Here is a 15,516-nt window from a genome sequence, read left to right on the forward strand (position 1 = left end):
ATAATGTATATGTATATATGTGTATATGTATATATGTATATGTATATATATATATATATATATATATATATATATATATATATATATATATATATATATATAATATATATATATATATATATATATATATATATATATATATATATATATATATATATATATATATATATATATATATATATATATTTCAAGTAAATGGAAAAATTTTACTCGACACAGACATTAGTTCCAGTTACCGGTAAATAGCAGACGCTTCAGTGACATCACTAGTGTTTAAACTACACCAGCGGGTAACATTTGATGACATTACTTGAAGTGAATTGGCCTTATTATAAAAAACCAAGGATGGTTGGTAAAGGACTACTGAGTCAGTGGGTAAGTGTCACATTTGGGGTACTGGTCTTATACAGCGAATAGAGCTCAAAAGCTACTTTTTAAATGGAAATTTAGGGGGGGCCGTCTTATGCACCCAGACGCCTTATAGGCCGAGATATACGGTAATCCGTTCCAGGCCCCCAAATACAACCACTTAACACTGAAAAAATTATGTGGAAAATGTAGAAAATACGGTACTTTATCTTACCTTAGTGTTGTTCAGCATGCAGGATAGGAGGCAGAGGGGGAGGGGGGAGGAGAGAATTATGGAGAAGAGGTAGAAGGAGAGGAGTCATCCTTCCTAGCCCTCTTTGGTGACTGTCTCACAGGCACTTTGTCTGTAGGTTCTTTTGTTACCTTTGTAAAGAAGGAATCCAGGGTTGGCTGCTTCAACCTTGATTTCTGGACCTTCCAAAAGTAGTTCATAACATTGTCATTAAACACACTGATGGCCTTTTGCACAGAACCAACATCAGGAAGATAATCCTCAGCAAGTTTGGACAGTTTGCTCCAGAAAAAGAACGCATCCTTGAAATCTTTGGCTGGAATGATGCGGCTTTCCTCCTTGTCCTCCTCCTCCCCTGACTCCTCAGAAGTTAAGCTCCGCTTCAGTGTCTCATTTTCCTCTTTGTGAAGCTCAAGCAGCTCCTCAGTGGACAGTTCCTTACTGTGCTCTTCCACCAACTCCTCAACATCATCATCATCCACTTCCAGGCCCATGGAATTGCCCAGAGACAATTTCATGAACAACAGCCTCTTCTTCTAACCCTTCGAAGCCTTCAAAGTCTCTTTGAAGGACACTCAGGCCACAATGGCCTCCAAGCAGCACAAAGACACCTCACAGTAACCTCTTTCCATGCTGAGGTAATTAAAAACACAGCGTCTGCTACATTGAAGTGACTCTTCCAGAATTCCTTCAAGCTAACATCACTGGAAGAAGTGGATGCAAAACATTTTCTAAACAGTGCCTTTGTGTACAGCTTCTTGAAGTTAGAAATTACCTGTTGATCCATGGGCTGGATGAGAGTGTTGTGTTGGGTGGCAAGAAGTGCACAGTGATGAAGTTGAACTCCTCTGGCAATTCAACCATCAAATTAGGAGGGTGGGTTGGGTCCATCACCAACAAAGCTTTCAGTGGAAGATTATTCTCCCTGAGGTATTCCCGAACACTGGGTCCAAACACCTCAATCACCCACTCAGAGAATAAATTCCTGGTCACCCAAGCCTTTAGCGGGTCTTCCTAATTTTTTTGAAAGCTCTGGGGTTTTCTGCATGGTACACAAGGAGTGGCTTTATTGTGCAGTCACCAGAAGCATTAGCACAAAGAAGGAGGGTAAGCCTGTCTTTCATTGGCTTATGGCCAGAGACAGAAGTTTCCTCCTTGGTAATGTATGTACGGCGAGGCATTTTTTTCCAAAAAAGTCCAGTTTCATCACAGTTGAATACCTGCTGAGAAACAAAGCCTCCCTCTTTAATAATATTCAAAAAATGTCAGGGTGTTCCTTAGCTGCTTCCTTATCTGCACTAACAGCATCACCATGTCTCACAACACTATGTATTTTATTTCTCCTTCTGAAACCAGTAAACCACCCCTTGGTACCCCTAAACACTGGCACATCACTATCACTTGCACTGGGAGTCTTGGCTTTAAGGTCCTCAAACAATTGTCTGGCCTTCTCACAAATTATAGCTTCACTAATGCTATCACCTGCCATTTCTTTCTCCTTTATCCACACTAAGAGTAAATTTTCCATCTCCTCAATCACATTACACCTTGCTTTGCTAAGTCTAGAGATTTCCTTAGCCACTTGCACTGTTTTCAACTCCTCTTTATTCTTTAAAATCGTACATATATTTGTAGTCGATTTAGCCATCCCATACTCATCACTAAAATTCGCAATGCTTGTTCCATCCTCACGTTTCTTTATGATTTCTTTCTTAGTTTCAAGAGTTATGAGCTTTCTCACTCGCTTTGGACTATTCATTGTTACAATTGTACACTTGTATAACAAAATATTTATACAAATAACTCTATTTCCACATCAAAAGACGAAATTTCAACAATAACAGTGGTGCACTGGCTACACAATGAGACAAAGATGGCGCCTGACGCTCTTGTTGTGGGTCGCGGTACAACAATATTCATGCGCCAGACGAAATAGTCCCGTATTCATCCGCGTTCGTTGTAGGAGTTGCGTTTGTTATAGCATTCTCAAATTTATAGGTAAAACCGTTCGTTATAGGAATATTCGTAGTAGGATCCGTTCGTTATAGCATACCCCACTGTACAATACTACCCTTCCTAATCACCAATACTGTATTATGTTCCGACATCAAGAAAAAACAGCAACAAAACCTACTAACCTGCCATTAGTTCAAGGACGTGGGCTAATGGTAAGTAGGCCAAATAAACATCATCTTTCTCGATATTCAAACCCACAGCATAGCCAATGATGGAATTAACAAGATTGTAGTGAGACATGACAACTCCTTTTGGGGCACCAGTTGAGCCTGATGTGTACATAATGATGGCTGTGTCATCTGAAGTTGGTGGCACATCTGATGAAAAGAGTAAAGAAAAAAGATAAATTTAATAGTGTATATACAGAAAATACAGTTTAGTTCATCCTTGAATTATGCGAGAACTATTAGAGGGAATGCTTTACAAAATGTCAAATATAGAAAGATCCTTTTTTAATGTAAACACTGAAGGATCAAAATAAGTTTTGAAGGAAAAAAGTACTGTATATCATATATATTTAAAGAAAATTAACCCTGAATGGAGGGAAAAATAGAAAATAATATGAGGTCAAGGAGAATGCATTCTTGAATTTCCTATTACAATTGCTCTAAGTTTTAAAGATTTATTTGAGGACAATTTTCCCACCATTACACTGGGACATAGCTTATCAGTGAGCCTAAGGTTTACTATTAACAGGGAGGTACTACCACCTGGGAAGATATTGGAAGCATAATGTATTGTCTAATGGTAGACCCTGCTGCCATATGGCATCACAAAAATTGTGACCAAGTCCCAGGTTGCTCATCTGACTTTCTGCCTCATTTACACACAATTGCAGGGTCTCCATTGTTTCTCTTACCATTGACAACACAACATACATACAATAATATCTCCGTTAGCCGGAATCCCTCAAACCCAGAAATCTCCGATAGCCGGAATTGAAATTTGCTCGGAAAATCATTCCCAAAGCCGGAATTATTAAAAAATGTCCGGCTTTCGGAACAAATTTTACGGGTTTGAAAATCGAGAGCATTTTCTGAAAATGTCTTGATAAAGACGAAAGTTAAGTATTTTCGGGGACCTGACCTGACCTGACCTGACTCAGTGTCAGGTGGAGGTAGGGTAGGGGATTAGTGGTCTTATATAACTGACCTTCTGATGGATTGTCAGGTCACCCTTTCTTGGGTGGGGGATTAGTGGGTCTCAAGACCTGAAGATGTCTTGAATAAACACGAAACCTAAAGTATTTTTAGGAAGATTGTGATCAGTATAAGTATAAGTGAGCAAAGTTGCATCCCTTCAACTTTATACTACATAGCATTTTAAAATATGGAGTGAGAAAGCAGAAAGGTGTGGGTGAGATGTGCAGTGGTAGCATACATCAGTGTTGCCAAGTGATAAGCTCCTCAACAGTTGATCTTTTAATTTGCCTCCATGTTGTCACACAACAAGACCCTCACTGGATGCTTGTCGTGTTAATTACTGTGTGTGTGTGTTTTGACCTTGCCAAGCACATTGTAGGATTTGAAAAAGTTGATAAAGAGTTTGTTCAGAAGTCAGGTGGTGAGGTGACATGCCAAGACACACAGCACACCCAATAACAGCACTACTAAACCATTGTCGTATAACATTTTACATTATAATTTCTATTTTAAAATTAATTGATACATGATAGCTCGACAGAGCTACTTTTGCACTTAGACAATTGATCAATGAATAAACCAGGGCATATGGAGACTCATTATACATGAGTGATGTCACGAAGCTTTTAAACTGGAAAAATTTAATTATCAGAACCAGTACTCAAATGTACTAAGTTAAATACTAAAATTATGTCTAGTGCAAACTATGGGATGGTTATACTTAAAATAATCTTACAAGGACTCTAGCAATACAAGTTATATTCACGTAAGTCAAGTCAATGACATTTTATAAGCGTTAATCTCTCCTCCGTGGGGGGGTGGGGGTAAAAGTGACCACGCCACGGGTCGTCTCGCTGTTTATCTACTCTTCATGATACAATATTGTTTATTTGTTTTTCATTAATTAGTACAGATACATTACTGTAATAACCTGTGCTTATAAATACATGTACCCTTCATATACAATACAGTACTGTACTATATAGTACTATGCATTTTTTTACGGGGATTAGCCCACCCAGGCGGCACAGGTCAATGACCCACAACGAGGAGTAAAAAATAATGCCATTCAAAACATATTCAGGTCATAAGACCCACTAATCCCCCTCCCAACACTGGGTGACCTGACGTTGCATCAGGTCAGGTTAGTAACATGACCCAATTATCTCCCACCCAACCTTCCTCACAAGTGTTAAGACATGATTAGTTATGTATTACAGTCAATTGAGTGAAGTGTGTAACAGAGAAGTGATGACCACCCAAGCGACTAACGAGCTGATCAGTGGTGAAGATAAAAGAAACAGTTCTGTTCACGCCGGTATCAACATTTCTTAATTTTTTTTTTATAAGAGAATGGAATTCCCAACACTATATCACAGAAATATTTTGTTTAAGGATATTGTATTGGAAACGTTTGGTAGAGAATTTATTAAGGATCATTATGGTATCAAATTCATCGCTCTATCACAATTAGCCACGCTTGAGTGAGGAGGGGGGGTTAGGAAGTGACAGCACGACCCATCCCCCCTCACCCTCCAAAAAGGTTCATCTACCACACCCCACCATCACAGCCTTCAACATCACTCACACATGTCTAACAAAGGAATTAAGACAGCAGACATAAGGAGTGAGGGTCTTATTGTATGACAAATTTGCATGTGTGTAACTGTGAGTTAGATATCAGCTGTTCACTCATTTTCACTCCATCTCTCTAATCACCCAAACCTTTCTGCTTTCTCACTCCATATTTTAAAATGTAATGCAATGTAATGTTAAAGGGATACAACTTTGCTCATTTATACAGTGGTCCCTCGATTTGCGAACGGTTCAATTAATGAAATTTCGGTTCATGAATTAGCTCCCATAAGCATTTTCAATTCCATTAACAAACAAAATTTTGATTAACGACACCCTTACGAGAAACATGCTTTGTTGTGCGCATCAGCTGATAGGCTAGTCCGCCAATACAGTAATTGGTTCTATGTTTATATTCGTTTCCAGTGGAGTAAATATCAAGAAAGTTGTGCTCTTGAATATTTTTGCATTTTTTTATATTAAAATTATTGGTCAGTCTGAAATTTAGTTAACATATTGATAATATACAGTGCAGAAATTATTATGAAACATGTAGAAAGCATTAGAACCATTGCACTCTGTAAAGAATATGGCATGTCATCATCAACTGAATCTACAATCAGCTGTTTGATTTGTAAACAAAGCTGCCGGGAATACGATATACACACCTCAAAGTTAACCGAATCTATTAGTTCAATGGGATATTGGGGAATTGGTTCCAACTCAAAGAAATGGTATACAGCTGCTCCCCGACTTACGACGGGGTTAGGGACCCAAATCCAGGTCGTAAGTCAGAAATGCAAAAAAATAATATCGAAAAAATAAATTAAATACAGTACAGTAAAAGCAATCAATAATGAAGAATGGATACAGTGTTACTGTGCACTTACCTTTAAAGTAGTCAGCTGAATGCACACGGGGCCTCAATAATTTTCTATTTACAGGTATACATGGAGACTATATTAATTGGATGAAGCAGAGGAGGAGACAGGGCTGGGTGGGTCATCAATGTCACTTTCTTTAGACTGGTTTATGTACAGGGGAAACTTGCTGGTTGAAAATATTGGATCATCTTTAGGGAGTGAAGAGGCAGCACTGGTAGGGCGTGAGGAGACAGCAATGGGGGACTTCTTAAAATAAATGTCCAATTTAGACTGTACAATTTGCTTTTTCTTTTCATTATAAATCTCCCTGTAGCAAGCAAGTGCATCTTGGACCATTCTGTCAACTTTGGCAAAACGCTCAACAGTCTGATCCATTCCGTCAAACATTTGCATCCCCTTATTAATTGCAGCAAATAACTCTGCCATTTGCTTTACTGAAAATTTTTTGGGGGTGCAGGTTCTTCTTCTATATTTAGACGCTCTTCTTCCTCTGCATTTTTCTGTGCTTCCAGTTCAATAAGATCCTCGTTACTTAGCTCTTCTGCTACACTTTCAACCAACTGCTCAACATCTTCATTATCAATTTCTAACTCAAGCTGTTTACCCAACTCCACTATCTTGTTACTAATCTCAGAAATTACTTTATCTTCATTAAATCCTCTGAAGCTGTTCACATATCTTTTCAGGACTGTCTTCCATTTTCCATTCATGCACTGACCTGTAACCTCATCCCATGCTGCACTAACTTTCTTTATACATTTCAAAATGTTGTAGCCCTTCCAAAACTCTCTGAGTGTTTTCTTACCTTCAGTAGCAGCAACAGCCTGAGCAAAGGTCGTACATAAATAATTCGCTTTAAAAGCTGCAATAGCACCTTGATCCATGGGTTAGATGATAGAGGTAGTGTTAGGTGGAATGTGGATTACCTTAACATCAGGGTGCATGTCGTCCAGGTGTGGTGGGTGTCCCGGAGCATTATCCAAAATTAACAAAATCTTGAATGCAATCCCTTGATGCAGACAATACTCCTTGGCTCGTGGAATGAAACAAGTCATGAACTAATCCTCAAACAGTATTAGGGTCATCCATGCTTTCTTGTTACTGTGATAAAATACTGGCAGTGTGTGCTTGCTGACATGTTTAAAAGCCCTTGGGTTCTCTGAATGATATATCATGAAGGGCTTTATCTTGAAACCAGCTACATCCCCCCCCCCAAATGAAGTGTAATTCGGTCCTTGAATGCCTTGAATCCCAGCATTGTTTTCGCCTCTTTGTGGATGTACAGTATGTCTGTTCAGGCATGCGCTTCCATAATAATCCAGCTTCACTCACATTAAATATTTGCTCAGGCAAATAATTTCCCTCCACAATGACACAATCGAGCTCCTCCTTAAAAGCTTCGGCAGCACCAACATCAGCACTAACTGCCTCTCAATTCACCTTTACACTATGCAAACTGTAGCGGATCTTAAATCTGTTAAACCACCCATGACTTGCTGTGAAGGTTTGGTCGCACTCATCTCCTGCCTGCTCCTTCAGGCTTTCGAAAAGGCTTCTTGCCTTAGCCTGTAGGGTTAGAAGGCTTAAGGGTACACGCTTTTGTATCTGGTCTTCCATCCATATCACAAGTAATTTTTCCATCTCATGAATGGGACCTTGTCTTTTCTTCGTTATTATAGTTCCCTTTATAGGTGCTGATCCTTTCACTACCTCATGAATACATTCCTTGTCCTTCAAAATAGTAGATATGGTCGAGTGCGAGAAGCCCAGGTCGCGTGAAATGGTTGCTACTGTTTTTCCATTTTCATGCTGCATTATTATCTTCATTTTCGTCTCAAAAATAATTGAATGTATCCTTTTCTTCTGAGCACCACCAGCACTCTCACTTCTATGCTTGCCAGTCATTCTAAAGTGAATTAGAAACGAAAATAATGTCAGTACACGGCGCGATCACTATCGACAACAAAGACAGCCAAACACAAACTAAGCGCTCTACAGCGTGGGTGCTGTAGCCACGAGACGGCACAACCCAGAACACGCGACGCTCTCATACGGTACGGAAACGTTTCGGTCTAGAAAATACGCGCGTCATTTGAAAATTTTTGGTACCGACTGCAGCGGTCATATGTGCGGACAATTGTACCGACTGAGGCAGGTCGTATGTGCAGGTGATTGTACCGACTGAGGTAGGTCGTATGTGCGGGTGACTGTACCGACTGAGGCAGGTCGTATGTGCAGGTGATTGTACCGACTGAGGCAGGTCGTATGTGCGGGTGGTCGTAGATCGTGTATGTCATAAGTCGAGGAGTAGCTGTATATATAAAGTACTGTATACCAGTAATAGAATTAACAAAACATTAAACTTAAACTAAATACAGTACAGTCAACCCTCGCTTTACACGGTCCCACTTTACGCGTTTCCACGTTTACGTGGTACCCTGCCGAAACCGGAATGCTCACTTTCCACGGTGCGTGTACCCCTTTATGCGGAGAGCAGCTGGCGAGCCGCGCCATTTTTGGATCCAAACCTCCCGCCATCTCTCCCGCCCTCTCCCGCCATCCGCCATGTTGTGTAAGCGGCGCCAGTAGGTTGCACAGTGTGTGTCTTTGTTGCATTATCAGTGACGTCATATGACGTATCGGACTGTGATTGGGCCATGCATCCTTACCTCCCTCCGCTGCTAGCTGTGATTGCTTTAAAGTAATATGACGTGTACACCCGCGGGAGGGAGGGAGGAAAGACGACGCTTGACGTAGCCGCGGCAGTTTCATCCCTTCAGGCCACACCGTGTATACGTGAATCCATTGTTCTGTAAAATGGCTTCCGCCGGACCACCGCCCCCAGAGAGAAACCTTTCCTTACCTGGACCCAGCCGCCCTAAGCCAAAGAAGACACGACGTTCCTTAAGCTATGAAATTAAGTATAAGATCATACTAGAGTTGGAGAAAGGAACAAGACAGGTTGATCTCGCGCGCCAGCATGGTGTTAACGAGTCTACGATCAGGACAATTAAGAAGGATGCAGCCAAGATAAAGGAACACATGAACATCACAAAGTCTACAGGTGCTTCTATGATCAAGTATTGCCACAACCAGGCGCTTCTCAAGACGGAAAAATTACTTGTGAGCTACTTGGTGCGTCAGGCGCGACGGAACATGGCGGTGGACACACGCTCAGTTAAGGAGTACGCACGTGAAGTGTATGCTGCAGTATCACGAAGGATGGGAATTACAGAGCCCAAACCCTTTAATGCTTCCTCTGGGTGTTACAGAGGTTTAAGAAGAGAAACAAGATCACCAATATCAACATTGGTAGTGAAGAGGCTAGTGCTGACCGTGTTGCGGCTAGGGAATTTCCTCCGATTTTTACATGAGATTATGGAGGAAGGACAGTACACCGACGACCAGGTGTTTAACATGGACGAATCTGGTCTTTTTTGGAAAAAACTACCTTCCAAGACCTTCGTTGTGAGGAATGCCAGCAAGTGTCGGGGCCGGAAGTTGCGGAAGGAGTGCATCACCGTCCTGTTTACCACCAATGCCTCCGGTACCTGTAAGCTCAAGTTATCGGTGATCCACAAAGCACGCAAGCCGCACGCCTACAAGAGCATGGACATGACCAAGCTAGATGTCCACTGGCTGACCGCACGTAGGGCATGGATGTTCTCTACACTGTCCCTCTCCTGGTTTGATGACTGTTTCGTTCCCGATGTGAAGAAATTCTGTGAGCAACAGAATGTGCCATTCAAGATTTTGTTGGTGCTGGACAACGCACCAGGACACTCGCCCCTACTGTTAGATTGTCACCCCAACGTAAAAATGGTCTTCCTTCCTCCCAACACTACGTCTATATTACAGCCCATGGACCAAGAGTTAATCTGTAATGTAAAACCTGCATTCTCTACTAAAAAATTCAAGCTCTTGAACGACTACACCAACACCAAGGAATAGTTGCGTAACCTGAGTGACACCAACACCGATAGCAAGAGCGAAGACGACAAGGATCAACAGTTGGCAGAGCAAGAAGTACTTTAAAACAATTCTGGAGAACATTCAACGTCAAGAAAGCTGTGGACTTCTTGGTGGAGGCATGGGATCAGCTGTCTGTAGCAACTGTTAGTCATGCATGGAGACATGTGTTGCAAGGCATTCCAGCCGTTAGGCAGAGTAAATCTGTGACTGGTGAGGTTCAGACTGTTGCAGTAGCAGTGGACCTTGCCAGAGAAGCTGCGCAGAGTGTTACAGCTGCAGGCATCTCCGAGACCACCAACGACGACATCCTGGAGGTGATAAGGGATCCTCATGTGACTACCGATGACATGGTAGATGATGACGACGTCAGTGAAGAGGCAGGTGGTGCGTCATACCAAGAAGAACGCCGCTTATCCCATAGTAATGTTAGGGGTGCCATCGAGTGTATCGAGAAAGCCATGCTCCTACTTTCCGACGACCCTGACGCAAACAGGTATGAAATCTTCACTACCCAGCTGTTGCAGACTATGGAGCCCTACATCAAGGTTTATCACGACAACATAAACACCAGCCATCAGCAAAGCATAACGGAGTTCTTCGCCCGCAACCTACCACAGCCAGCCCAAGCCAGTGATAGTGACAGAGGTAGAGACAGTGATGATGACTTTGGGGGATTTGTCAGGGAGGCACTAGTAAGTGTGGATGACACCGATGAAGACTCACCTGAGGGCCAGTAGCCTGCCCTCTGCCTCGGAACCAGCCTCCATTCCCCTACGCCGACCCATCTCTTCTACTAACGTAAGTGTTAACCCCAGCCTTGTTTTTTTTCTAACCTAACCTTCAGTTTATTCTTCTCTTATTGACTGTTCCCTTCTATATTATGTGTGGGTGAATACCATCATAAATTTAAGAGGTTATTTTTAGTAAAACGTACGTATTGTGTCGGGAAAAAGTGGAGTTTGGGGGTCGGCCCGGTCTCTATTTCAATTAATCCCATATGTTATGTTGTTCACTTTACGCGTTTCTCACTTTACACGGGCCGCCGTGGGTTGAATCAACCGCGTAAAGTCAGGGTTCACTGTACTGTACTGTATTGTACAGTTTACTGTAAAATAAAAAATAAAAAAACAATAGAATACTATATTTTAACGTACTTTGAGGTGTGTATGTCGTATTACCGGCAGCTTTGTTTACATATTAAACAGCTGATTGTACAGGCAGTCGATGATGACATGCTATACAGTTGGTCCTCATATTACGCGGTCCCGCATTCCGCGTTTCACCGTTAACGCGGTGCCTTGCCAGAACCTAACATTCTTACATTCAGCGGTCGCGAACGCCATTACGCGGAGTGTGTCCGGTGCGACGCTATTTTTAGATTTTCCCCTCGCGCCACCCGCCCGCCCGCCTGCCTGCCTCTCCCTCCTCCTCCCTCCGCTTGGGCAAGCGGCGCGGTAAGGTTGCGCAGTGTGTCTTTGTTGCGTTATCACTGACGTCATATGACGTATCAGACCTGTGATTGGCCAGGCACCCCTACCCTCCTCTGCTGCTAGCTGTAATTGGCTTAAAGTATTATGACGTGTCCACCCAGGGGGAGGGAGGGAGGGAGGAAAGACGACGCTTGACCTAGCCGGGGCAGTTTCATCCCTCAAGGCCACTCCGTGTAAACGCGCATCCATTGTTCCGTAAAATGGCTTCCGCCGGACCACCACCCCCAGAGAAAAACCTTTCCTTACCTGGACCCAGCGGCACTAAACCACGAGGTGAAGTATACCATCATCCAAGAGTTGGAGAAAGGAACAAGGCAGGTTGATTTGGCGCGCCAGCATGGCGTGAACGAATCTACGATCCGGACTATAAAGAAGGATTCAGCCAAGATAAAGGAACACATGAAGATCACAAAGTCTACAGGTGCTTCTATGATCAAGTATTTTCACAACCAGGTGCTTCTCAAGACAGAAAAATTACTTGTGAGGTACTTGGTGCGTCAGGCGCGACGGAACATGGCGGTGGACACGCGCTCTGTGAAGGACTACGCACGTGAACTGTACATGGCAGTGGCACGAAAGATGGGAATTACAGAGCCCAAACCCTTTAATGCTTCCTCTGGGTGGTTAGAGAGGTTTAAGATCCGGAACAAGATCACCAATATAAACATTGGTGGTGAAGAAGCGAGTGCTGATCGTGCTGCGGCTCGGGAATTACCTCCGTTTTTACGTGAGATTATGGAGGAAGGACAGTACAGTGACGACCAGGTGTTTAACATGGACGAATCTGGTCTTTTCTGGAGAAAACTACCTTCCAAGTCCTACATTGTGAAGAATGCCAGCAGGATTCGGGGCCGGAAAATGCAGAAGGAACGCATCACCGTCTTGTTTACCACCAATGCCTCCGGTACCTGTAAGCTCAAGTTATCGGTGATCCACACAGCCCGCAAGCCGCACGCCTACAAGAGCATGGACATAACCAAGCTAAATGTCCACTGGCTGACAGCACGTAAGGCATGGATGTTCTCTACACTGTCCCTCTCCTGGTTTGATGACTGTTTTGTTCCCGCTGTAAAGAAATTCTGTGAGCAACAGAATGTCCCATTTAATATTTTGTTGGTGCTGGACAACGCACCAGGACACTCGCCCCTACTGTTAGATCGTCACCCCAACGTAAAAGTGGTCTTCCTTCCTCCCAACACTACGTCTTTAATCCAGCCCATGGACCAGGAGTTGATTTGCAATGTGAAAGCTACATTCTCAACAAAAAAATTCCAGCTCCTGAACGACTACACCAACACCAGCGAAGAGTTGCGTGACCTGAGTGACACCACCACCGATAGCAAGAGCGACGAAGATGAGGAACAACGGTTAGAACAGCAAAAAATACTCTTCAAACAATTCTGGAGAGTATTTAACATCAAGAAAGCTGTGGACATCTTGGTGGAGTCATGGGATCAGCTGTCTATTGCTACAATTCGTCACGCATGGAGACATGTGTTGCATGGAATACCAGGTGAGAGGAGGAGTCAATCTGTGACTGGTGAGGTTCAGACTGTTGCAGTAGCAGTGGACCTTGCCAGAGAAGCTGCGCAGACTGTTACAGTTCCAGGCTTCTCCGAGACTACCGACGACGACATCCTGGAGGTGATCAGAAATCCTGAAGTGACTGCCGACGAGATGTTGGAAGAAGAACACGCCAGTGAAGAGGAGGAAGAAGGTGCGGCAGTCTCCGAAGAACACAATTTAAGTCATAGTGATATTAAGGGTGCCATGGAGTGTGCAGAGAAGATGAAGTCCTTCCTTTCCCGCGACAATGACGATGACCGCTATGAAGTCTTCCATAACCGGCTGGTGCAGGCTATGGAGCCGTACATCAAGGTGTATCACGACAACATCAACGCCAGCCGTCAGCAAAGCATAACAGATTTCTTCACCCGCAACCCACCACAGCCAGCCCAAGCCAGTGATAGTGACAGTGAAGTTGACTTTGAGGGATTTGTCAGGGAAGCCCTGACAACTGTAAGTGACAGTGATGATGATTCACCTAGTAATGGTGATTCACCTGAGGGCCAGTAATCTGCCCTCTGCCTCGGAACCAGCCTCCATCCCCATATGCCGACCCATCTCTTCTACTACCGTAAGTGTTCCACCTAACTTGTAGTTTCTCTAAGGTAACCTTCATTTTTCCTATGTTAACCTTTATCTTTCCTAACCTAACCTCTTCTATATTACTTGTTTTTTCATACCATCATAAAGTTAAGATAAAATTTTTACTGCAACATAGTTATGTGTCGTCAAAAAGTGGAGTTTGGGGATCGGCCTGGACTCCATTTCAATTAATCCCATATGTTATGTTGTTCACTTTACGCGTTCCTCACTTTCCGCGGGACCCTCCGGGTTACATTAACCGCGTAATATGAGGACCAACTGTATTCTTTACACAGTGCATTGGTTCTAATGCCTTCTTCATGTTTCATAATAATTCCTGCACTGTATATTAACAATATGTTTGCTAAATTTCAGAATGACCAATAATTTTAATGTAAAAATGCAAAAATATTCAAGAGACCAACAAAATCAATGTTCGTAAACAAAGTTAAATTGAGAAGCATTGTTGGGCGATTCAATCAGCTGATGGGCGCACAAAAACTGTTCCCTGTACTGTATATATTATCAATATGTTAACTAAATTTCAGAATGACCAATAATTTTAAAATAAAAAATGCAGAAATATTCAAGACCCCAACTTTCTTGATATTTATTCGACTGGAAACGAATGTAAAAATAGAACCAATTACTGTATTGGCGGACTAGCCGATCAGCTGATGCGCACAACAAATGTGTTTGTCGTAAGGATTTCGTTAATCAAAGTTTTGTTCGTTAATTGAACTGAAAATCCTTGTGGGAGCTATTTCGTTAACCGAGGGACCACTGTATTATTATTATACAGTAATACCCCGCTTTACGCGGTTCTCGTTAACGCGTTTCTACATTTACGCGGTACCCCGCCAGAACCGGAATTCCCACTTTACGAGGTGCATCTACTCATATACATGGAGAATGGCTGGCGGTCCTGCCGCGCCGCCATTTTTGGATTCAAACCTCCCGCCATCTCCCACCATGTTGGGCATGGTGCGTGAGTAGGTTGCGCAGTGGATGCCTCTATTGCGTTATCGCTGAAGTCATATGACATATCGGGCTGTGATTGGGCCACGCATCCTTACCTCCCTCCGCCGCTAGCTGTGATTGGTTTAATGTAATATGACGTGCCCTGCCGCGGGAGGGATGAAGCCACTTGACCTAGCCGCGGCAGTTACATCCCTCTTGGCCACACCGTGTATACCGGTATCTATTGTTCCATAAGAATGGCTGCCACCGGACCACCACCACCACCACAGAAAAACCTTACATTACCTGGACCCAGCCGCCCTAAGCCAAAGAAGATACGACGTTCCCTAAGCTACGATGTGAAGTACAAGATTATTCAAGAGTTGGAGAAAGGAACAAGACAAGTTGATTTGGCGTGCCAGCATGGCATGAACGAATCTACAATCCGGACGATAAAGAAGGATGCAGCCAAGATAAAAGAACACATGAACATCACAAAGTCTGCAGGTGCTTCAATGATCAAGTATTGCCAGAACAAGGTGCTTCTTAAGACGGAGAATTTACTTGTGAGCTACTTGATTCGTCAGGCAAGACGGAACATTGCAGTGGACAAGCAGTCGGTTCAGGAGTACGCACGTGAACTGTACGTAGCAGTGTCACGTAAGATGGGAATTGCAGAGCCCAAACCCTTCAATGCTTCCTCTGGGTGGCTGCACAGGTTTAAGAAG

The 15,516-nt window shown here is 43.1% G+C and overlaps 1 protein-coding gene across 2 annotated transcripts in view; it reads right to left on the reverse strand.

Moving 5' to 3' along the window:
- LOC121862407 (long-chain-fatty-acid--CoA ligase 4-like) overlaps positions 1 to 15,516 on the reverse strand; it is a 251,770-nt gene that overhangs the window by 113,561 nt on the left and 122,693 nt on the right. For both annotated transcript variants that reach the window (XM_042360674.1, XM_042360673.1), the window contains exon 6: positions 2,740 to 2,934. In XM_042360674.1, coding sequence (XP_042216608.1) covers positions 2,740 to 2,934 — 195 coding nt within the window. The remainder of the gene's footprint in view (positions 1 to 2,739; positions 2,935 to 15,516) is intronic.

This window comes from Homarus americanus, unplaced genomic scaffold (genome assembly GCF_018991925.1).
Source record: "Homarus americanus isolate GMGI-L3 unplaced genomic scaffold, GMGI_Hamer_2.0 scaffold31037, whole genome shotgun sequence".
In the NCBI taxonomy this organism is placed as follows: domain Eukaryota; kingdom Metazoa; phylum Arthropoda; class Malacostraca; order Decapoda; family Nephropidae; genus Homarus; species Homarus americanus.